Genomic DNA, 24930 nt, shown 5'->3' with positions numbered 1-24930 from the left:
GGAAGTTGCTACTACCACCAACTCGCCGGCAAAGCTCACAGCGCTTGTCATGATATTCGCGATATTTCTGCTCCATCTTTTGGAAGATAGCGTTACGCCTCTCCTATCGGCGGGAACTTTCAATCTCCAAGATCACGGTCTAAAAAGAAAGCTAGAGCGGGTAAGAACAAAGTCAAAATCAACATAAAAAACGAATAAGGAAATAGAATACCAAACATACACTAAGAGCAAGGCCGGCTATACTCTTCGACAAAGTGGAATCCTTTAGCTTCTCGAGGGTCTTACCCTCCACATCGGAATAGAGTGGACCAAGAGAAGGGACCACGTATTCTATATCAACTAATAGGTCCCGATCCAAAGGGATCGCAATGGTCTGCGTGCTCCCTTCCAACCTCACCTCAAGTTGGGTAAGTCCTTCCCCCATTATACTAACTTCTCGGCGTCCATATCGAAGCCCGTCTCATAATCCTCTTCGGCAACACTTTTTCCCTTGTTGTCAACCCGAGAGGAAGGGCCCTCGGTCAGTGAAGAGATCGATGTCTCACCCCCTTGTAAGGCGTTCGGGTATCCGCGCCGATGACCCTTCAAAAACCGTTTCGGCCTCAAGGAGCAAAGTACATCCCTCGGCCCCTGACTGCGGCGGGATCGTGGACGACTGCTTGGCACCAACTCTGAGATCTATAGTCATCGTTTCTCTGATGACGAAAATATCTATCACCGAACTTCCCACGCGGACACTTCCTTCGCTGATACCAACAGATCGCCTCTTGAGGTGAAGCAGATTATCATCAATAGACGACGATCCTTCCTCATCATCCTCATTAACTAGATGACGTAGAGGCGAAGTTGAGACACCCGTCGCAGTAGTCGACGACCGAGCAGGTCTCACCGCAGCAATAGGAACAGAAATGGCCTTCCTCTTATGGAGCTTTTTGCCTCTTCGAAGACCCCACTGCAAAAGTTATTAGAACGACAACTATCAAAGCCATGACGAACACGCGACCACAAAGCCAGCACGGTATAAGTAAAAAGTCACTATATGAACGGACAAACTCACTGGTCGCTGAAAGCTTGGGCCCGAATCTCTGGAAAAAGGCCGGCCACCCACGAATCCCCACTGTGTGGGGCAAGATCTGGCTAACCCATTCGTGAATATTCGCGACCAATGGAGGGGGCTTGGTCTCAGCTAAAGGAGAAAAAGACAGAACAGTTAGACTACGACCAGAACGAGCAAATGAACACTTGGTGAAAATACTTACGAGCGTAATTTCACGCCTCAGAAATCCATTCGTGTTCGCCACCACGTCCTCAGTCTTGACAAAGAAGTAATTAAACCAGAATCGATGATTCCCTTTATCGTCCATCTTTACTACCAAACTTTTGCCTCTACGGTGAAGAAGGTGCAACACCATCCCTTTATAAAAACTCAGCGCGAAAAGGTGCATCAGGTGGCGAAGAGAGACCCCGCGGCCAGCCAATTCCGCGTACTTTGACAGCATGAGGATGAGCTTGTAGATATAAGGAGAAAAATGAGTCGGGCAGACGCCGTAGTAGCGGCAGAACTCCTCTGCCAATGGGAGAATGGGAAAAGAATAGCCCACGTAGAATGGATATGCATAGAACGTGCAATATCCAGGGCAATGAATCTGCACCACATCGCGTCCAGCCGGGACCAAATCGATGTGAACTGGAATTTTTAACTTTGCCCTGAAATTAGCAAGGGCAACCGCGTCCATTGCAGACTCTACGGCCTCAGGGTCATCCTCGGGTAGCTTTAAGAAGTCAGTTCTAGCCTTATCGCTACGAGAAATTACCTCTAGCATAGGAAAGCTTTCATCTTCTATAGCAATGGCAGCCCCACCATCATGGGGAGCCATGTATACTGCCAAAGGAGCAGGATTACGTATCCCCCCAGAACTGAAAGACACATTAACCATTTTTATTTATGAATAGAGGGAGTGCAAACGCAGAAGAGTCGAGTAGCAAGAACCACCGAAATCGGTGAAGGCAGGAGTATGAAGTAAGGTCAAGGAAGTAGAGATTCTGATTGAGAAAGAAGAGGGTATGAAAATCCGATTTTTAGAAAGCAAAGAGTGAACCTAAGAACTTAATATCCTCATTTATAAGAGTTAGGGCATCAATACCGAGGAAGCAAACCGCAGTTGCCCAGCTTAAAAGTCGAAGCGGTAGAGGCACAGGAAAAGACACATGGTATCGGGAAAAGTCGTAATAATGATGCATGATGACATGGCGTCACAATGAGACGACGTGACCCTAGGTTGTTGATCACAAAAGGCCACGTTTCTATCCCGTCTGAAGTGCTACTACTCAACCTGCTCGCATAAAAATTCTCAAGCCTGACAGACAGAGTTCGCTCATCGAGGTTGCCCAGGGCCGATATAATAAGCGGAGGGATTAACTGTATAGGTCAAAATCTGCTTTCATTAAGATTTGACATGAAACGGTACGTAGAAAGTGATATGGTCTAGGTCGATTAGTAGATAACGAGGCTCGTAGCCGAGTAGTCAATAAGGCCGAGGTCGAGTGCTAACGGCTAGTTTTTATAATAAAATATTCATGAGAATATTCTATTGAATATTCTTGGTGTCTGTACTTTTAGGGTTGACTGGAGAATATTCCATATAAATAGAAAAAGAGATAGGGGGAGAGGGATATGTAATATTCTCTGAAAAGGATATTCTTTGAAAAGCAGACTTTCTCTCTAGATAAAAGACAATCACTACCTTTCTAAAGAGATTCGATTGTCTACTATTCCACACTTTTTCCATTAGATCCGAGAAGGGTCCCAACATTCTAGTATTTGTCTATCATTCATCATTATCAGAAAGAAGAATCATCCACCTCATTCAATATTGGGTGAATCATTCTCCTTATTTATTTTAATGTCATTTATCGTTATTTATTGCTTGATATTCCCCATCATTAATGATCTTGAAATATTGAATGTACATCACGTTTAATGTGCTCTCAACATTGCTCTTGCGTGATTGGTGTTAATCGATTATAGATCTAAAGTTATTATCATTAACTATGTTTAGCCCTTCGTCGTATAATATTAATTAGTTTAATCAAAAGTCTACATTTTATAGTCAAACACTAAACTTGCAAAAATTTATTAACTTCGGCTATGGCTTAAATGGGGATCTTGAAATTAATTATTTGTGCACTTCGCCAAATCAAACATCGTCACTAAAATAGGATGAAGAGAGAATTCAGAGGCGTATCTAGCCTTAAGAGTAAGGGTTTTCATGAACCTAATAGTTTTTGCCCAAATCATATATATATATATTAAGAAATTCATTGAATATCTATAAATTTTTTATTGTGAACACAATTATTATTGTATACATACTTCGTGTCGTTGTAGGAACCCATAATCTTTAAATCCTGAATCTGCCCCTACGAGACATAATACTTTCCAAATGTTAAAAAAACCAAATCCAAAAAGAAGTATGTGGAATCATCCCATAAATAATTATTGGATTGTCAATAGTCATTCCCCACATTTGTAAGAAAAAAAAAGAAGTTCCCCTCAAATAACCTCAAAGTTTTGACTTGTTTATTGACAATTGACATGGAAGCCTACGTGTTGGGAACAGGAAGACAGCATTAGACAAAACAATCAAAAAAACATTTGCATGCACAAAAGCACACAACACAACAGAAGCACAATATATTACACAGACATAAATTCCTTTCCTCCAATTCAGCCATTAATCTCTCCATACCTTTTCTCTTCCCAAAAACAAAGGAATTCCTACACATCTCTCTCACAATTCATCTCTCAAATCTTTTGACCAAAAAAAACTTTTTCTTGTTTTTTTTGGCTCCTGTAACTCCTTTTGGTTCTGGAGCTACCTTCTTCTCCTCTCCATTTCCCTTTAAAAAATTCTCCATTTTTTGTTCTTGGGTTTTTCCTATTTAATTATGTATCATTAGTGGTAACATTTTCTTGAAATATTAGATGAAATGGGAAAAATTAGGATATGGTTGCCATGTTATTATTTGTTTATGATTCTTGGATTGAGTTTCTTTCCATGTTTTTTGTTTGCAAATAGTAATAAATCTCCTCCTTCTAATCCTATTGCCACTGGTGTCCCTATTCTTGCATCTTTCATTTATAACCAACTTGCAAATCTAACCAAAGTATACCATGATGATATTACCACTGCTTTGGGATTTTGCATCAAGGATGTGTAAGTGTTAAATTAATTAGCCTGTAATTTAACATGTCCTAATTATAATATATGTATGTATACTTTTATTTGCTAATTAATACTTACTGTTTTTGTTTTAGGGATGCTGAGTTGAAAGAGGCATTTAATTTTGCTAAAAATTTGGACTTCTTAAACAATTGCTTTAAAGAGACCAACGGTATTGATTTTCTTTTTTCTTATTCTGTTCTAAATTCTTATATAATATAGTTGCATACATGTTAAGGTGGAGAGGTCTTAGAGGTATTAGTTTTCATCATCAAAAAACCTTAATTCATGCTAAAATGGAAATAAATTAGGGAATTCGCTATTATTTCTATTGGCACAGTTGCACCATTTAGTTTGTTGACAAATTCTATAGCTAAACAGAAAAAATGACAGAAATTCTGTTAGCAACGGGCAATTTAGCGACAAAGTTAGTAGCTAATTCCAGTTTCTTTTGTATCATACTTAATTTGTTTATGTTTTTAATACAATATGTTTTGATCCTAACGAACTTGTTGGCAAAATTTTGGTCGCCATGTCTTCTGATAAAATGCATTCAAGAATATTGGGAATATAGTATAATCAACCGTTGAAACTTGAAATTACTGTTTATATGAATTCATGGGGCATGTTAAAGAAAGGGGTTTATCAGTTATGTTCTGTTCATTGACAAATAACTCTCCATGTTAAGCTTGACATGCTTTATACTACGAATGTATATAACTTAAACTTTTAAAGAAACGAGCCACAAACATTAAGTGGAAGTTTTGTCATTGTGTTTCACATTTGATCATCAAAATTTTGGTCATTTAGATTCTGATATAGTTCGAAGCACGGTTAATCTCTGACAGTACGCTGATCATCTTAACAGACGTGACACAGAGACTGTGTAATGCTGCGGAGATGAAGTTCTACTTCTCCAGTTTTCTGGTTACAAAATCAACCACAAAAACTCAAGTCTTAAAACCCAATAGGAATTGTAACTTGACATCTTGGGTTCCAGGATGTGAACCGGGCTGGGCTTGCAGTGTTCCTGCAAATAAAGTTGACCTTAAGAATGCAAAAGATATGCCTGATCGGACTCGTGACAGTCAACCTTGTTGTGAGGGATTTTTCTGCCCCCGAGGCTTGACTTGCATGATACGTAAGTGTATCTAATGACTTTCCTTCTTCATTATCAATCATCTTATATGTTAATTCCTCAAGGGTTTAAGTTATATACAACAACACGTAAGAGTTTTTACGCTATCAGTATAGGTGATAGCATTTTACCAGGTTACTGATTAATACTCATATAGGGATTTACTTGTAATTACCTTATAAGTAACTTGAAGATTGTGCAAATATTTTTAATACCATTAATGCGTAGAACTTTAAAACCTTCCTGAATAGTTGGCCTGAAAATGTCCTTCGAAGATTTTGTGTGTAATATATGCAAAAGCAACCTTTACAAGGCAATAATAGGCATACAAGTTTTGGTAGCCTAGCTGTGGTTTGATAGCTACAAATGATTTAATTCCTCTATTTGCAGATATTGTTTAATGCTCAAATTTATTCATATGTGATAAAAGTCACTGTTTTGCTTAGTTATTATACATATATGTTACTTCTTTTTATATCAACCTTGTGAGGGTTTTTTCTGCCCTCGAGGCTTGACTTGCATGATATGTAAGTATATCTAATGACTTACCTTATTGTGTGATATGTTGTTTCCTCAGGGATTTATGTTAATTGCTTAGGTATTATGCATATATCTTACTTCTTGTACGGGAAATGAAGGTGGTTTAGTGTTTGTTGTAATGAGTTTACACTCAGAGGCGGAGCTAGCATTTGAAGTTATTGGGTTCGAAATCCTAGTTCTTTTAAATTACTGGGTTCTAAATTATGAATTTGTTCATATTCAATTGATTTCTAAAGTTACTAGGTTCAACCGAACCCGTAACATGTACGTTGTCTCCGCCCCTGAGTCTAGTCTTGTCCTCAATGAAGGTGTCATCTGTGATAAAAGTCACTATTTTGCTTAGTTATTACACTGCAACCTCTGCATTAACGATGATGTGAATAATTCGAATGCTAACAAATTGAATGTATGTCTTGCCAAATACAGTTTTAATTAGCTCTCTTTAAAAAAAACTTTGTGAGTAACTTGCTTTCCATATTGTATCATATGTAGCTTGCCCATTAGGTGCTTACTGCCCTCGTGCTACACTCAACAAAACAAATGGTGTATGTGATCCGTAAGTTTCTAGCTCCGCTTTTGCTTTATTTCTATTGCAGCATGCCTTTCTATAGTCATATGATCAGTTAATACGTGTTTGGTAAAGAAAATTTCCAGATATGCATACCAACAACCTCCGGGCAAGGTAAATCACTCGTGTGGAGCAGCTGATACGTGGGGTAGTGAAACAAGTGGTGGGGAGTTATTCTGTTCACCGGGATCTTACTGTCCGACTACAACCAAAAAGGTTACTTGTTCGGAAGGGTATTGAATTTCGATCCCACAACTCACAGCATTTCATGTTTGTCTTCTGAAGCAGTAACCAAGTACTTGCATATTTTTCATAATCTGGCTCTTTAACTTGAACTAAAATTTCCGATGCATTAATTACCGTCACTTTTTAAAAATTCTATTACAATCTTGATTCACTATGTTTCTACTTGTGCAATTCCAGAAATTACTGCAGGAAGGGGTCTACAGCGCAGAAAGGTAAATCCTCTTAAGACGCATTGAAAGCTTAGCTCGTTAGAGGGGAGGTGGAAGTTACAGCCAGTGGCGGAGCCACCTTAGGCTAATGTTTAAAGCACACTAGTTACATTTTCTTACTGGGGAATCTGTTAATGTATTTTTTGCTTCAATTTACGTTTACAATGACAGCAAACAAAGATGTTCATCATTTGGCATTTTGATTATTGCAGCATGCATCAAATTGAGTACTTGCCGTGCGCATTCAGAGAAACAAAACCTGCATGTATATGGTTTTATCCTTATTGTAAGTGAACTCTTATTTAATTTAGTCAATTGAATTTTCTTTTTCATGAAAACACACTAGATTTCCTGGTCCTCAGCTTCAATTTATCTCGGGAACTTGGTGTCTGTTTCCAGATCTGTCTTTATTTTTGTTTTTATTGTATTTATAAATGAAGTTGTTGGATAGTATCTGACTTCGATTCACCTTTAAATGTAGGGTGGTTTGAGTTTTATACTGATCATCTTTTATAATTGCTCTGATCAAGTCATAAATACCAAGTATGCAAGAATCGCCAAGTCCAGAGAAGCTGCAGCAAGACATGCACGAGAAACTGCACAAGCAAGAGAAAGGTGGGGATTAGTAAAAGATGTTGCTAAGAAACGTGCTTTCGGATTGCAACAGCAGTTATCTCGCACTTTCTCAAAGAAAACGAGTGTGAAGCAAGGACCAAGAGGAGGTTTCAACCTACCTAAAACTAACGATGAAGCATCCGTACCACCTAAAGGTCCAAGCAGCTCAAGTGCGGCTTCAAAAGCAAATAAAAAGGGACCTAGTGATCTCACAAAAATGATGCATTCAATTGAAAATGAAACAGACAATATCGAGGGGTTCCATATGCAGATTGGAGATAAGAACATAAAGAAGCAAGCACTAAATGCTAAACAACTGCATACTAGGAGTCAAATTTTTAAATATGCATATGGTCAACTTGAGAAAGAGAAAGCTATGGAGCAAAAAACTAAGAATATGACATTCTCAGGAGTTATCTCAATGGCGACAGATGATAATACGGAGATCAAGACTAGGCCTCCAATTGAGATTGTTTTCAAAGACCTGACAATTACTCTTAAAAAGAAGCACAAACATTTGATGAGGTCTGTTACTGGAAAACTGATGCCCGGGCGGATTTCTGCTGTCATGGGTCCGTCCGGGGCGGGGAAAACTACATTTCTTTCTGCGGTGGCTGGGAAGCTAACGCAATGCACGTTATCCGGGATGGTTCTCATAAATGGAAGGGCTGATTCTATTCACTTGTACAAGAAAATTATAGGTTTTGTTGCCCAAGATGATATAGTCCATGGAAACCTCACTGTCGAAGAGAACCTTCGGTTTAATGCAAGATGCAGGTATAAGTTACACTAATAGACTCTGCATGTTTTTTCATATTACCTTACAGAGACTGGCACTGCCAAAGAACTAGATCCAGACTTTCTTTTTTGAGTTTTGTTGAAATGAAAAAAATTTAAATTGTTCTATTGCCTTTTGTCTTTCTTTAAATTTTTATTTACTTTCTATTTGTCCTCCATATATTTTAGGCTTTGCTTATGCAATAAGATGCTACTCCAAGTTTACATTCAGATCAAGTTTGATTAACTTGACATTTTAAATGCTCGTTCTCATTTTCTTATTGACATTTTATGTCTTCTGTTGAACTTTGAACATCATAAAGACTAGCAGCAGACTTGCCAAAGGCTGATAAGGTTCTTGTAGTTGAGAGAGTTATTGAATCATTGGGTCTTCAGGCAGTTAGAGATTCGCTGGTTGGAACGGTTGAGAAGCGTGGGATTTCTGGCGGCCAGAGGAAAAGAGTAAATGTGGGGATGGAAATGGTCATGGAACCTTCACTGCTAATCTTGGATGAACCTACATCCGGTTTAGACAGCTCATCTTCTAACCTACTTCTTAAAGCCCTTAGACGTGAAGCTCTTGAAGGTGTAAATATTTGCATGGTTGTTCACCAGCCAAGGTATGTAGAGCTTTTCATCTCCAATCAACTTCTATTATTTTGCACAGAAACTAGATACACAGTTTAGATAGTTTAAGATGCTTTTATCTCGTGATTTATTTTTGCGCTCCATAGAAAAGAAATGGATGGTGTTGAAAGGACTGTGATTTTCCATGTGTGCACACAATTTAAGTATATTCTGATATATGTGTGATAGAATGATGTATGTTTGTTTTCTTCAGCTATACCTTGTATAAGATGTTCGATGACTTGGTACTTCTAGCGAAAGGTGGTCTTGTTGCGTATCACGGCCCAGTGAAGAAAGTAGAAGAATACTTTGCAAACCTTGGAATCACGGTACCCGATCGTGTAAATCCTCCTGACCATTTCATTGACATTCTTGAGGGTATGGTCAAACCAGGTGGAGGTGTGACTGTGGAACAATTTCCTGTCCGATGGATGCTTCATAACGGTTACACTGTACCCCCCGATATGATGGAATTATGTGATCAGATTGCAATGTCCTCCAAAGGTGTTGCAGCAGCTCCCGAACAATCTTTTTCCGTTGATGCATGGCATGAGAAGCGAGATTCTCTGTCTCAAGGCTTGTTGAAATCCCATGACATGTCTAATAGAATCACTCCAGGCGTAACCCGGCAGTACAGATATTATCTAGGAAGGTATTGCATATCTTGATTTTCTAATATTGTGTCAGTGACTTTAAGAGTTTATGACATGGAAATATTTGCATCTAAAGTTATCTGGATGAGATCTGTTATTTTTCTTGCACAAGTCATTATATAATAATATTTAATGCGATTACCATCTTCAGGGTAGGCAAACAGCGATTGAGAGAAGCTCAAATACAAGCAGCAGATTATTTAATTCTTTTGGTTGCTGGAGGATGCTTAGGAATCCTATCCAACCAGAAGGGTGACACCTTCGGATACTACGGCTACATGTATAGTGTGATTGCTGTGTGTAAGTGAAATACTTGCTATATATATATTTTCCTTATATGTGGTGGATTTAACTTGCTTTACTTTCTATGGAAATATGAATGAAAGTTAACTCATTGCCTCATTGAGAGGCAATGAGTTATATAGCCACCACATGCATAAACGTGCGATGTTTTTCTGTTCCAAATACTAGGCGATGTTACCGACTTTATGTCATTCCTCATTTTCTGATCTTTGTTGATGAATTGCAGCACTCCTCTGTAAGATTGCAGCGTTGAGATCCTTTTCACTGGACAGGTTAGAATACTGGAGGGAGAGAGAAAGCGGCATGAGCAGTCTAGCTTATTTTATGTCCAAGGATACAATAGACCATTTCAATACTCTTATAAAGCCTTTGGTTTTCCTATCGATGTTCTATTTCTTAAATAGTCCAAGATCATCCTTCGCCGACAACTACCTTGTTTTCCTCTGCCTTGTATATTGTGTGACCGGCATAGCTTATATATTTGCCATCTGCTTTGCACCCGGACAGGCGCAATTGGTATGTAATACGATCATTAACATGTACTTCTTTCTCCTGATTTTTTTTCATTGTCATATTTTAACTTTTTCCTGATTCTTTATACTGACATGATTCTTGTTGGGCATTCAAACAGTGGTGTGTTCTTGTTCCTGTTGTTTTGACTCTCATTGCAAACCAGGAACCAGACGGGACTGTTGGAAAATACATAGCAAAGTTTTGTTACCCAAGGTGGGCTATGGAAGCTTTTGTCGTTGCAAGTGCTGAAAGGTTGGTACTTTATATTCCCATCCTTACAAATTGCCTTGTATATTCAGCAGTTTGTGTTGTTTCATTATCAATATTAGATTGATTTGTCGCTAGCACCAAGTCTCGGAAACAGTAACATGCTTTTTCACCTTTCACAATGTTCTAAATTATGTCGCAATGTGGAATGAGAGGACAAATGAGCAATAAAGATGTGAACGGATTGATAGAACGGGCATCTGAACTCATTCTTCTTACTTTCTTCTCTATAAGAAATGTGAAAGTAATTAGGGGAAAGAGAAAGGAAAAAAGAAGGAAAGTCTTCAGAGTTTCTGAAAGGAGATGAAAATCATTCAACCTGTGCGAGAGATTAAATCGAAGTTAGCCTTTTCGTTTCGTTTAGGAAGCCATGTTTTGGCTTATACATTTGTTCCGCAGCATGCATATGAAAACCAATTAGCATACAGAAAACAATTTCTACATTGGATGTGCGAACATACCGGAATTAAAAAAAATTAGGAATAAAAATATTCGAGACAAGGTGGGTGTGGCCCCTATGGAGAATAAGATGCAGGAAGTTAGACTTCGATGATTCGGGCATTTATTCTTAGATTTCTATTATTACTTGTTGTTCTTGTTCTTTCGGTTTGCTGATTGGTTTGCTGGTGTTGTTGTTTCTTGTTACTTCTTTTTTATCTAATCTGAGTTGATGGTCTATCGGAAACAACTCATCTACCTTCTCAAGATATGGGTAAGGTCCGCGTACACATTACCCTCCTCAAAGCCTACTTGTGGGATTACACTAGGTTTTTTGTTGTTGTTGTTGTTTTGCTCACATCTTTGAAACAAACGAAGGAAACAACCGTACACATTACCCTCCTCAAAGCCTACTTGTGGGATTACACTAGGTTTTTTATTGTTGTTGTTGTTTTGCTCACATCTTTGAAACAAACGAAGGAAACAACCGGAGGAAAAAAGGTAGTCGTAGAACAAAGTAACTGGTGAAATTGCTTGGAACTAGGAATACTGCATAGTTAATAATCTTGACTTTACTAAAATGACCAACTTTTACTTCTTGGTGATCATGTTTATTAGCATTTTCTCATATGTTCAGCTTTAATTTTTTGTTTCTCTTCAGATATTCAGGAGTATGGTTGATAACTCGTTGTGCCAAGCTATTGGAGCTAGGATTTGATGTACATCAATGGCATTATTCTCTATTGTTACTGATGCTCACTGGTGTACTTAGTCGTTTAATAGCTTACCTTTGTTTAGTGATTATTAAAAAGAAATAAACCATTAATTTTTTCACATCTCTTGTTGTTACAACAAGATTAAAAGGCATAGGTTTAGGGCTTTTTGGCATCAAATGTATATCACATCAAGTTTTTTGACACTAACTGGGGAGTGCTAAAATGGCTTCTTCGTTGCTGGAATGAGAAGAGGGTGACTTTATCTACGTGATAGTCCGGTGCACTAAGTTCTCGCTATGTTCCCGGATTCGCGGAAGGGCCAAACTATGTCAAATCTATTGTATGCAGTCTTATCTTACATTTTTGCAAGAGTCTGGTCCCTTGGCGACTTTATTTGGAAATGACCAAGGTAAAACGTAAATTTGACACAAGAGTAAAAAATGGATGATGTGAAGTTAGAGGAAAGCAATTTGAACCTTTTCCCTATTATGTTTCCTCTATGTTTGAACAAAATGGTGACTAAGGAAAAAAAATTAAAATCGCAGCATAGTATATTAGGTTTGTGTGAATCCAAGGGTGTGGTTTATTTGTCAATGACTTGGCAATGAAAATTACTGACGATCAAGGTTTGATTTCCGAGTCCAACAAAGATTTAAAAAAATATAATTTTCTTCTTTATACCTTATTTGTGCCGGTAAAAATATTACAAATAAAATGTTAAGACTCATATAAGTTGATCCATATACCATCGTTTGAAAAACATAGGTGCATTTTGTGGTTAATGTGAAACATATTTGATCAATACATTTACCATATTTCGAGTTTTGCACCCATCTTTTTGAAGTGTGACGAGTCATTCAGTTATCTTTTAGGAGTAATTTAGTAAAAGGGATTAGGAAAAAAACTCTAGATAGAACTTTTATAATAAATAATATAATGTTTGATTTGGCGTATTAGAAAAAGAATTTTTTACATCATGTTATAAACGTCCCAAACAATACAATTTCAAATAAGAATCGGAATGTAATCTTTCATTGAAAAATCAGTACATGGAATAAGAGAATAAAAAGAAAGACATTAACATAACTAAGATAGGAACAGAAAGAAGATAGGGGGAGAGACATACACATAGGGGCGGGAGACCAAAGAGAGGATATTCCAATGACAATTCACATAACTTCTTCTTGCTAATCGATAGTCCCTTTTAACTTTTTCTAATTGCAACCTCATGGTCCTCAATCCCAAATTAAATTTTCCGAAGGCCTTTTGGACCTTTGGCAGGGCGAAGTGCACCAGTAGTCACTTTTAAGTATGTTGTTTAAAATATATTTACAATTTATAATGTACTTATAGATTAGTCAATTCGCCCAAACTTCAGAACAAAGTATCCTCGATTTTTGTATCCTTAATTTCTGAACTGCTAATTGTATTGATAGAAAAAAGACATGACACGTGGACCATCAGCAAGGTGACAAGTGGCACTTTCAGCTGAGTCAATTAAAGAAATTGAAAAGGCACGAACGAAACACCCCCGGTGTTCCATCAAAAAAAGGTACCGGCCCTGACAACTGGAAAAGAAGAAATAGGCACGAGATGAATGAAGACCATAATAGGGGACATGAATCTCTTATAAATAAGGAAGAAAAATCGGCACTGATCTTGATTATGCGAAAAATTCAGTCATTATTGTAACTGTTATAATTATATATGGTAACGGGCAATCAAAGTAATTTATGTTATTAACAAGCCAGAATTAAGTAGGAAAATCGTTATAATTATGTATCCTTATAGAAAGACTCGATCCTCATTTGTAAAGGCATCTGAGTTTTTATTAATATATGCAATTAGTCTTTTACTTTATTCAAAGTGCTCAAACCGCAATTCTGGGAGAGATTATCGATCTACATTAAGCTTTCTTTCCTTACCTATTATTTCCATTATTCTTTCTATTCTTTGAATTACCAAGAAAGTGAAGTAATTTTAGTTATCAGTAACTCGATTTTTTCTTATTATTAGATTTGACCGAGAAATCTATTTTTGGGTTAAACAACTTGGTTCTGTTACCGGAAAACTGATAATCTATTCACTTTCCAAATTTTATTTTTAGCAACAAAACATGTCTACTGCTAAGGAAAACAACCAGCTGAATCAACAAGGTGGAACTCCATCACATCACACACCCATAATTACTCCTCAGCATTCACGAGAAAGTTTACTTGAAAACCCCGGCTCAATGGAAAGACAACCCCGTTCTGCTTCACGTACTGATGGGCAACAGGGAGGTGATCAAACCGTCGAGCAGGATGCTTTGAAGCAGTTGATTGCACGCCACGTGAACGAAGCACTGCAAGCTTTTGCTAATGGATTGCCCAACGCAACACAAACTACACCACCAGTGAATACCACCTTGAAAAATCCGCGTTCAGGACTTGATGATTCTGAAAGTGGAGAAATGCAAAATGAATCCTGCGATAGAGGATCATGTACACCAATTAATTCCAATTATAAAGTTTAGTACTAACTCTGCAGAAATAGCTGGAGGAGAAAAATGAGCGTGTAGAACAAATACCCGACGTACCTCGTGTGATCAAGGGTGTGAATATTGACAAATATGTACAACAACCCTGGAAGCCAAGTGCAATACCTTTGTCAATTTCCAAAAAGTTTAAAATGCCCGATATCCCTAAATATGATGGGATATCTGACCCACGGGATCATGTTACTTCGTTCACCACAGGCGTAAAAGGCAAAGATTTAACCAAGCAGGAGATTGAATCAGTCTTGGTCAAGAAGTTTGGCAAAACTCTCACGAAAGGAGCGTTAACATGGTACTCACTCTTACCTGAAAACTCTATTGATTCTTTTTTCGAGCTTGCAGATTCGTTTATAAAAGCACATTTGGGGGCTCAAAAAATTAAAAAGGGGGATGATATCTTCAAAGTTAAATAGGGAAATACAAAATTGCTTAGAGAATTCGTAGATAGATTCCAATGTGAGAGAATGATGCTGCCACGAGTACCTGATAATTGGGCGGCTATGGCATTCGCAGGCAATTTGAATGAAAAACGTTCAGAAGCCATGAGGAGGTTGAAAGAAAGTTTGCGGGAGTTTCCTGCAACTACTTGGAGCGATGTTTACAATCGATACAGCACGAAGTTGCGGATAGAAGAAGATACGGTTACTCAGCCAAGGGCAGATGAAACGCCAGGGTCTAGATGCTCGGAATCAGAGATAAGGTCTGGTAAGAATAGGTGTGAGCCTTACATGGGACCTGCAGGGTGATATTCTCGGCCTAACAAGAGAATGCACAGTTTGATTTAAGATCAAGGCAAAATAAGACGAGTTCTTTTTCTCGATTCAAAAAGGAACGGGATACCCGAGGCAACGATTCCAGCACTCAAGCAAGAATAAGAGATTATAGTTTTAACGTCAGCACTTCTGAATTGGTGATTGTTCTAAGAGGAATTGGAAACAAGGTACGATGTACAAAGGAGATGAGATCGAATCCAAACAAAAGGAACCTAGAATTCTGGTGCGAGATTCACAATGGTCATGGCCATAAAACAACAGATTGTAGGCTCTTGCAAGGGGAAGTAGAATATCTACTGAAGCAAGGCTATCTCACTAATTTGTTCAATGATAAAGGAAAATAATCATACATGAAAGACAAGCAAAAACCACCAAAGCCTCCATCTCCACAGAGAACGGTAAACGTCATAACCGGGGGAGAAGAAGTTAATAGGGTAACGTATACAACTGCAAAAAAGACATCAAAGGTCACTGTCACTCACGGGAAATGAGTTCGCCAGGTCTTGGAAGGATACAACATAGTGTTTGATGATGAAGACACGGATGGATTGATGATTCCTCACAACGATGCACTGGTAATATCTTTACTTGTGCATGATACTAATGTAAAACGAGTTTTGATTGACCCAGGTAGCACAGTGAATGTCATTTACTGAGAGTGGTAAACGAAATGCAAGCGAATAATAAAATCATACCAAAAGCATGATCACTATCTGGGTTTGATAATTCAAGTGTTGTTACGAAAGGGGAAGTTGTATTGGCAACATTTGTAGAAGGTGTCATCAAAGACACAAAGTTCCAGGTAATAGAAGTAGACATGGCCTATAATATAATCTTGGGTAGGCCATGGATTCATGATATGGATGCTATCCCATCCACGTTGCATCAAGTAATCAAACTCCCATCACAGTGGGGGATCCAACAAATCCGGGAAGATCAACAGGCATCACGAAATATTAATTCGGTGGTGATTGCAAACACAACAGCCAACGATGTAGATGCAAAATAGCAATTAAAGAATTCAGCTGGGGACACTTTTATTCATACCTCAACTGAAAGCTTACAAGGTCAAGCTAATGTGGATTCAAGATCTGATATGATTCAAGAACCAGAGGAAAACGAGAACATCAAAACAACCATAGAGGAGCTCGAAGCCGTAATATTATTTGTCCACTAGCCAGACAGAAAAGTTAACATCGGAGAAAACTTGAGCCTGGAAATGAAAGGTAAGTTAATTGAATTTTTACGTGCTAACGCAGACTGCTTTGTTTGGTCACATTCAGACACAACAGGTATACCACATGAGGTGATGACCCATAAGCTGAATGAGGATCCATTACATCCACCTATCAAACAGAAGAAAAGGAAGCAAGGGGCATTTAAAAATCAAGTGATCCAGGATGAGGTACAAAAACTTCTGAAAATCAATTCAATACTAGAAGTAAAGTACCCTGACTGTCTAGCTAATACTGTTGTGGTTTTAAAAAAAATGAAAAGTGTTGAATCTGTGTAGATTATACCGATTTAAATAAGGCTTGTCCTAAAGATTCATTTTCTTTATCACACATAAATCAATTAATTGATTCTACCGCAAGTCATGACCTTTTAAGTTTTTTTTAGATGCTTATTCTAGTTATAATCAAATAAAAATGGACCCTCTAGATGAGGAAAAAACCTCATTTATCACAGACTGAGGGACTTATTGCTATAAAGTCATGCCATTTGGCTTGAAAAATGTTGGAGTAACGTATCAAAGATTAGTAACCAAAATATTCCAAGAACACTTGGAAAAATCTTTGGAGGTCTACATAGATGATATGTTGGTCAAGTTAACACATACAGGGGACCATTTTCAACATTTGGCTGAAACCTTTGAAATTCTCCGCAAATACAACATGAGATTGAACCCGAAAAAGTGCGTTTTGGCGTGGCTTCAGGTAAATTTTTGGGCTTTCTTATTTCTAACAGAGGCATTGAAGTAAATCTCACGCAGATCAAAGTTATCGAAGAAATACATGATATACTTACAAGCAAGAAAGAAGTACAGAGATTAACAGGTAGGGTAGCGGCTCTAGGAAGGTTTATATCCAAATCATCAGAAAAATGCTTTAAGTTCTTTTCCGTATTAAAAAAGCAAAATCAGTTTTAATGAACTGTCGAATGTCAACAAGCTCTGAAGGACTTAAAGACATATTTGTCAAATTTGCCGCTATTAGCAAAGCCAAAAGATAGGGAGAGATTACACATATATCTTGTTGTGTCAGAAGTGATGGTAAGCGCGGTACTGGTACGTGAAGACAAAGGTAAATAATCTCCAATCTATTATGTTAGTAAGTATTTACTAGATGCAGAGACACACTATCCTCACTTAGAAAAACTTTCTTTAGCTTTAATTATGGCATCTAGGAAGTTACGTCATTACTTTCAATGTCATCTTATTTCTATTATAACTGCTTTTCCGTTAAGGAATATATTACATAAGCAAGAATTAGCAGGAAGATTAGCTAAATGGGCTATAGAGCTTAGTGAATATGATATTATATATCAGTCTAGAATTGCTATAAAATCTCAGGTGTTAGCAGATTTTAGCTCAAACCTAATTCCTGAAGCAGAAAAAAAGCTACGAATATTTACCGAAGCTAATCCAGGGACTTGGACCTTGTTTATTGATGGTTCTTCAAATGTTAAAGGAGCAGGTTTGGGAATTGTTTAAATTCCACCCTCAGGTGAGATCATAAGACATGCAATAAAATGTTACCCAAACAAACAATAAGGTAGAGTATGAAGTTGTGGTTACAGGTTTGGAGCTCGCAAGAGAGCTTGGTATTGAACAAATTGTAATTAAAAGCGACTCGCAGCTAGTAGTCAATCAAATGCTGGGAACTTACGTAGCAAGAGAAACACGAATGCAGCAATACCACAAAAAGGTACGAGAATTGATTAGGCAGTTCCAGACATGGAAAGCTGTACAAATACCCAGGGAAAAAAATGCAGAAGCAGATGCATTGGCAAATCTCGTATCCGTCGCTGATGCGACAAATGCAGAAAATGCTGTTGTGGTACACTTATTCCATTCATCCCTCGACCAAACTAAGAATGAGCTAAATTTCAATAATTTAACTTGGGATTGGAGAAGCGAGTTTGTGAACTTTTTGCAATATGGAATTTTGCCTGAGGATAAAAAGAAATATCGATTGCTACAGTGGAAGGCTACTCAGTATTGCCTGATACGAGGGAATTTGTATCACAAAATGTTTGGTGAACCTTTAGCAAGATGCCTCGGACATTCATAAACAGAATACGTAATGAGAGAGGTACATGAGGGGCATTGTAGCAATCATGCCGGGGGGAGATCGCTAGTAAAAACGCTAATAAGAGTGGGATATTATTGGCCAAAATGGAGGATGAAGCAGAAAATTTTGTAGCAAAGTGCGATAAGTGCCAACGATACGCTAATAATATGCATGAAATGTGGCATGGATATCATAGGACCACTGCCTCAAGCTAAGAGAAAGGTACGGTTTTTGTTAATTCTAACCGATTATTTCTCAAAATGGGTAGAAACACGTGTCTTTAAACATGTACGAGAAAAGGAAGTTATGAACTTCATTTGGAGGAATATAATATGCCTATTTAGAGTCCCAAAGGAAATCGTTTGTGATAACGGACCACAATTTATAGGTGCGAAAGTTACTGACTTTTTCAAAGTTGAAAGATTAAACGGATTACTTCTACACCTTACCACCCGGTGGATAACGGGCAAGTTGAGTCAACAAATAAGTCATCATCAACAACTTAAAGAAGCGATTAGAAGAATCAAAATGCAAGTGGCCAGAAGTACTACCAGGTGTGCTATGGGCTTACCGAACAACGACAAAAAGTAGCACGAGAGAAACCCACACATGTATATGGAACATAAGCTTTAATCCTAGTGGAGATAAGGGAACCAAGCACTAAGTACACATATACAAGTAAGGCAACAAATGAAGAAGAACTTCGAATAAATTTGGATTTGATGGAAGAGAGAAAAGAAACGATATTAATTTGGATGGCGGCTCAAAAGCATATGATTGAACGATACTATAACAGGAAGGCAAACCTGAGGTATTTCAAAATTGGGGACTTCGTCCTCAAAAGGTATTCCGGTCAACACAAGTGGCTAACGCAAGAAAGTTGAGTCCAAATTGGGAAGGCTCATATAGAGTTAAAGGCATTGCTAGAAAAAGGAGCGTACGAGTTAGAAACTATGGACGGCAAGGTGCTACCATCCCATTGGAATGCAATCTATTTGAAGAAGTATTACTTCTTAAAGGAGTTAATACCCATGGCCAGGTATCATGAAAGTTCAATTTTTACTTTGTTCATTTAAGTTTTACTAACCATTTTAGATGATAGGCAAAAAGCTAGACCATACCAAATGATGACATTTGACCCAAAAGACTCGCAGAATACTTAATTATTCCTCGTCTAGGTTACAACATTTTTGATGGCAAAGGGTTAAGCAGTCATCATCTAAAAAAATTACCTCCGAGTCTCGTACGTATTTTCTTTTTCAGGAAAAGGACAAAATTAAGAGTTTGATCTAGTGTCCGAGATCTCATGCTTCAATGCTCAAACACTGGGGGGGGGAAATGCATATGGAAGAGTACACAAGGAAAGAAGATGTACACCACAAAAGCATAGTTTAGCCAATAGTGAAAACCTTGAAGAAAATGTCAAAATTTCAAAGGCGTTCGAGCTCGCGGAAAGAATGGGCAGTAGAGAGTTAGAAAACCTACAAAATACTTTCACAAGCTTCTAGGTTAAGGCCATAGATTTAATCGCTGGAAAATGTACCCGTATTTGTAAACCTGCTATAAAGAAAGAAGTTATGAAAAAGTTGTACAAGATTACTTATTTGAAAGTTCAAAAAAATAAAACTTTTTCAAATTACTTCATGTTTCATATCTTTGCACCAATATGAAGATGAGATGTCATCTTCATCAGTGTTGTTAATATAAAAGGGACCTCTTTTATAAAAAACCCGTGCATATTAAAGACGCGGTCTACTAAAGCATTTTTAATGCAAGTATAAGCTCAAAAACTTAAAGAGCAAAAAGATATTTATACCAGTTTCCCACAAACATGGGAGGGAAAATCTCCCAAAAATTACTCATAAACAAAAAAAAGTTTCACCAAAAACCAGCACAAAGTCAAGTCACTTTCAAAAGGCCAAGGGTAAAAAAACTAAGGAGTATCATCCACGGGAGTATAGGGATCAACTTGAGAAGACGAAGGTTGAATATCAGCTTCACCAGGAGTAAGTCCATCTCGATCACCTTTGGAACTTTCATCCTCGGGTTTTGAGAAGCTTTGACGCTGTTGAGTTTGTTCAATCGCTTATTTAGCCTTTGTGATTTCAGCATTAAGGTCAAAACTCTCCTGGCTAGCTTCAGTTAGAGTCTCAAAATGGGTGTTCAAGAAAGCCAGCTAACATCAAGCGCCAACTTGTCTTCAAGAGCTTCATAATCCTTCTCCCACTGCTCAAGTTCAACACTCAACTCTTCTTTCTCTACTTCTGAAGCTTCATAAGATGCCTTCAAAGGAGTAAGAGAACTCTCAAGGAACTGAATCTTGTCCGACGAGGCACAGAGGTCTTCTTAAGCTTGGGTGAGTATCTGCACCAGATCACTTACGTACACCTCTTTGTTAAGGAGCTCTTTCATGCTTCTTATTTCTTTAGTTGCCTTGGAGTGTTGCTCAGCAAAGGAGGATTCCAATCTATCCTTGTCTTTTTCAACTTGATTGTAGGAAGCTTTCAAAACCACTAGTTCAGTGGTGGTTATCTTTAGTTATTGTTCCAAAGCTCCATTTCTTCAGCAAGAACATCTTTTTCCAGTTGAAGGCTTTCAAATTGCTCCTTTCAATTATCAGCTTCGGTGCGCAACTCAATCACTTGCTGATCTGTCTAAGAAATCCTTCTCATAAGCTCTGTATCTGTAAAATTGAACTATAAAAAGACAAGAAAAAGGAGTTACAAACACCAAATGAAGGGAAGGAAAATAGTAAGAGTATATATATACCTTGAGGGAGGAATGTATAATATCATTCATCAAAGTCAAGGAACTGCGGGACTCAAGTTTCTTCCTTTCTACGGGATAAAGTAATGGTTTTAACCATACAACGGCCTAACCAGGCTTCTTCAACAAATTCCCACCATCTGGCACTTCAATTAAAACCTTCTTCATGCCCCGTCTACCGCTATAAGGCTTAGCTTCTTCACGAGAAACAACAACATGGACAACAACTAGGGCAGTTGTAGGCAAGGAAGCAGAAGAAACAGGAGGATTGGCAACGGGGGTAACTGAAGTCATTGGTAGAGAGGCAAGTTGTGGCTCCTCTGAAATAGGACTAAAGTCTTCTTCACCCTCAAATCCTTAGGCAAAGAGTCTGTCAACGGGACTTGAGAAGGGGTTATCAAAGTGACCATCATCTTCATCAGAGATGTCCAAGTAGACACTCTCTGGCTTATCAACAAGACTAAAAGGAATAAAACTTGGAGGGGGTCTTGAGAAACACGGTCTTCATCATCAGAAATCACGTGCCTTCTGACTCGTGATTTCCTCACTAAGGAACCTTCTTCGTTATCCCCTTCATCTGCAGAGCCACGGGTTTCGACATTCTTTCTCTTGGAGGAAAACACACTTAAAAATTTTGTTCCCGTATAGAGCTTATAGAAAGCCTAGCAGAAGGAACAGAAGCGGGGTTGATGCTACGGATGGCAAACCCTAAAAAAAATGGCAAAAGCAAAAAATATCAAAAGAAAAGAAAATGATGAACAACGAGAAGGAGAACCGTGGGAATAAAAAATTTACCATGGGTCTTCACTTTCTATCCAAATTTCTGTGAGAGAGATTTCCAAGATCTCTTGTTCATGGGAGCATCAGTCAACATTTTTTCTACCCAATCACGGAAGTTAGAAATTTCTGCGAAGACTTCCATGGTTGCTGAAAAATGAACAAGCACTTATGTGAAGAAAATTAAAACGTCAAGGAAAGCAAAGAAATAAGAGGGAAAAAATACTTACGTGCAAAGTTTCACTTCTCAGGGAAAGGCATATTCTCATCACCCACTAACTCACGAGTGGGACAACAACAAATCGAGTGTACCAGACATGGTCACGGTCATCCTCGGGGCTGACTAAAACTCTTTTACTTCTAGCCACGAGGGAAAAATACCTTCATGAAAATGTTTCGTGGAATATAGGTGGAGCAGGTGACATAAGGTAAAAGGGGCGAAAATTAAGCCTGACAAGTAACAAAGGCAAGCAACTGCCCTCCACACAATTGGACCTATTTGACCGAGGCAAATATTGAAATAGCGTCAAAATTCAATGATCACGGGATCAATAGGGGGAGTAAACCCTAAGGTAAAAGGGTAGGTATAAACAAAGGAATAACATTCATGGTAAGAGGTGATTCTATGATTGGCGCTAGGGGTCATTACTGAAAAATCAGGTTTTCACTTACATTCACACCGAACCAAGGAAAGGAGTCTTGGAGTAATCAAGCTAGGGTAATGATCAACGGGGTTAAGAGACGCTATGGAAGAAACCTGTTTTCTCATAGCTTCACGATCTGATACAAAAGAAAATTCTTGTGGGACAATCTTAGAAAATAAGGGGTTCTCGCATGGGTTCGTTATGATCTCTCCCTCTATAGGAAGATCTAGGAGTTAAGGAAGTTCTAGCCCTAGAAGAAGAAGGCTTGCCAGTACTACTTTGAGGAGTAGAACTACGAGTGGACAACGAACCTAAACTACGTAGTCTGCCACCTCTCCTACTCCTAGTAGGGGCAGTAGAGGGAGGGAGCTCGTCAACGATCACCACCTTACGAGGTTCTTTTGATAAAGAAGGGTTTAATGAACGAGAAGACATCTTTAATGGTAGAAACACATAAAAGGAAAGAAGAACTACAAGAGAAATTAGAGATATGAATGCAAGGAAGAAGGAAGGGATTTTTGAAATTGAGTGTGACGAGGTATTTATAGGGGAAAGCAACCGTCGGTAGAGATGGTCACTATGAACTGTCATCATGGAACCGCCACTTCGTGACTGATGCAGCCGCAGAAAAATCCTAAAAAGGCACTGAAAACTACAGAACCAATTACAATGAGACACGTGTCTTGAGCATTAAATAGACATGCCGTATGTCTCATTGATTCTGAAGAAGGCATTATGATAATTGGGAAAAGGCGGCAAGAAATTCTCGCCATAAATACTTACCACTTCCCGAATATTCAGTTGAGAACATTCAAAAAGTGGGGGGACTATCTGTATTGGTGGAAAAAAAATAAAACATGGACCATCAACAAGGTGACAAGTGGCACTTTTATTGATCTTGAATGCGGAAAACCTTCAGTCATTATTGTAACTGTTACAATTATATATGGTAACGGGCAATCAAGGCAATTAATGTCATTAACAAGCCAGAATTAAGTAGAAAAACCGTTATAATTATGCATCTTTATATAAGGACTCGATCCTCATTTATAAAGGCATCTGAATTTTTATCAATATATGCAATTAGTCTTTTACTTTATTCAAAGTGCTCAAACCGCAATTCTGGGAGAGATTATCGATCTACATTAAATTTTCTTTCCTTACCTATTATTTTCATTATTCTTTCTATTCTTTGAATTACCGAGAAAGTGAAGTAATTTTTTTTATCAGTAACCCGATTTTTTTTTAATATTAGCTTTGACCGAGAAATCTATTTTTGGGTCAAACACTAATCTAAAATTCAGGATATTAGATTCAAATTTCTAGACAAGATTTTTAAACTTTAGGACACGATGTCCTGAAGTTTGAACTTTGAGGTTTAAACTTCAGGACACCGTGTTCTAAATTTTGAGTGAATTGACTAATATTTAAATACATTGTAAACTATAGATACATTTTAAATAATATGCTTAAATGTGGCTACCTAATGTCATTTCTACCCTTTGGCTTCTTCTAAGCCCAATAACTCTTTTCAGCCCATTATTGGGTTGAGGCTGATTCATAACATACAATTAATGCAATATTTAGTTGATCGTATATGAAAATATATTCCTTTTTATTTAGGAAAACTACCATCTATGTCCATTTATAAGTAGCTCATTATCAAAATTGGCCAATTCATAAAATATTACTAATATTAGCCAAATATTACTAATATTAGCCAATTAGCTATTTGTAGCAAAAAAATGTCAATTTTTTGCTTTCTTTTGAGTGGGTGTTATTAGAATAGATTGGGTACATCTGTAACGACCCGACTTGTCGTTTTAAGAATTAACACCTCGTTCAGCGACTTAAGGTCCCGAGAAATTTTGTAATATATATTATGACTTGTGTGTGCCGTCAAGTTTGGTTTTCGGAATATTTGGAATTAAATTGAAAGAACAATTCTTATTGTAGAAGCTAAAATGAAAAGAGTTGATCGGAGAATTAACTTTTGAGCAAACGGCTCCGGAATAGAATTTTGATGATGTCAATAGCTTTGTATGGTAATTTCGGATTTAGGCGTATGTCCGAATTTGGATTTAGAAGTCTGTAGGACAATTCGACGCATTTTGGCGAAAGTTGGAAAATAGAAGATTTTTGGAAAGTTCGACCGAAGGTTGAATTTTTGTTAACGAGGTCGGATTTCGATTCTGAAAATTGAAAAAGCTCCATTACGTCATTTATGACTTGTGTGCAAAATTTGAAGTTATTCCGTATTGATTTGATACGTTACGGCGCAAATTATAAAATTTGGAAAATTCATAAA

General features: G+C 37.8%; 1 protein-coding gene and 1 long non-coding RNA gene across 3 annotated transcripts; one reads left to right on the top strand and one right to left on the bottom strand.

Moving 5' to 3' along the window:
- Positions 1 to 3684: 3684 nt before the first annotated feature.
- On the top strand, positions 3685 to 12099 carry LOC104099974 (putative white-brown complex homolog protein 30). 2 transcript variants are annotated; one of them, XM_070181888.1, is made up of 14 exons: positions 3685 to 4217; positions 4319 to 4395; positions 5224 to 5364; positions 6394 to 6457; positions 6556 to 6702; positions 6893 to 6927; positions 7137 to 7210; positions 7406 to 8316; positions 8640 to 8936; positions 9158 to 9595; positions 9748 to 9896; positions 10126 to 10415; positions 10531 to 10664; positions 11779 to 12099. In XM_070181888.1, exons 1-14 carry the CDS (start codon positions 3991 to 3993, stop codon positions 11933 to 11935), a joined length of 3141 nt encoding a protein of 1046 aa, XP_070037989.1. In that variant the 5' UTR covers positions 3685 to 3990; the 3' UTR covers positions 11936 to 12099. The 2 variants fall into 2 exon arrangements, with proteins under 2 accessions (XP_070037989.1, XP_009605408.1); XM_009607113.4 differs by having other exon boundaries at positions 3686 to 4217; positions 5092 to 5364.
- A 1866-nt stretch (positions 12100 to 13965) lies between these two features.
- Positions 13966 to 18481, bottom strand: LOC138895178 (uncharacterized). The gene is made up of 3 exons (XR_011409399.1): positions 18031 to 18481; positions 14412 to 14457; positions 13966 to 14299 (listed from the first exon to the last, which is right to left on the bottom strand). It is a non-coding gene; the product is annotated as an uncharacterized lncRNA (long non-coding RNA).
- Between the last annotated feature and the right edge of the window lie 6449 nt (positions 18482 to 24930).

This window comes from Nicotiana tomentosiformis, chromosome 7 (assembly GCF_000390325.3).
Source record: "Nicotiana tomentosiformis chromosome 7, ASM39032v3, whole genome shotgun sequence".
In the NCBI taxonomy this organism is placed as follows: domain Eukaryota; kingdom Viridiplantae; phylum Streptophyta; class Magnoliopsida; order Solanales; family Solanaceae; genus Nicotiana; species Nicotiana tomentosiformis.
Note: the sequence above shows the minus strand (reverse complement) of the source record. Positions and strands in the feature narration are given on the sequence as shown.

What these genes read in the sequence shown, in the direction of transcription:
- LOC104099974 (XM_009607113.4), top strand. Translation starts at nt 3,991, where the DNA reads ATGGGAAAAATTAGGATATGGTTGCCATGTTATTATTTGTTTATGATT. An exon ending in AAGGTTACTTGTTCGGAAGG is followed by an intron (nt 6,703 to 6,892) that starts GTATTGAATTTC and finishes GTGCAATTCCAG; the next exon opens with AAATTACTGCAGGAAGGGGT. An exon ending in GTATAGTGTGATTGCTGTGT is followed by an intron (nt 9,897 to 10,125) that starts GTAAGTGAAATA and finishes GATGAATTGCAG; the next exon opens with CACTCCTCTGTAAGATTGCA.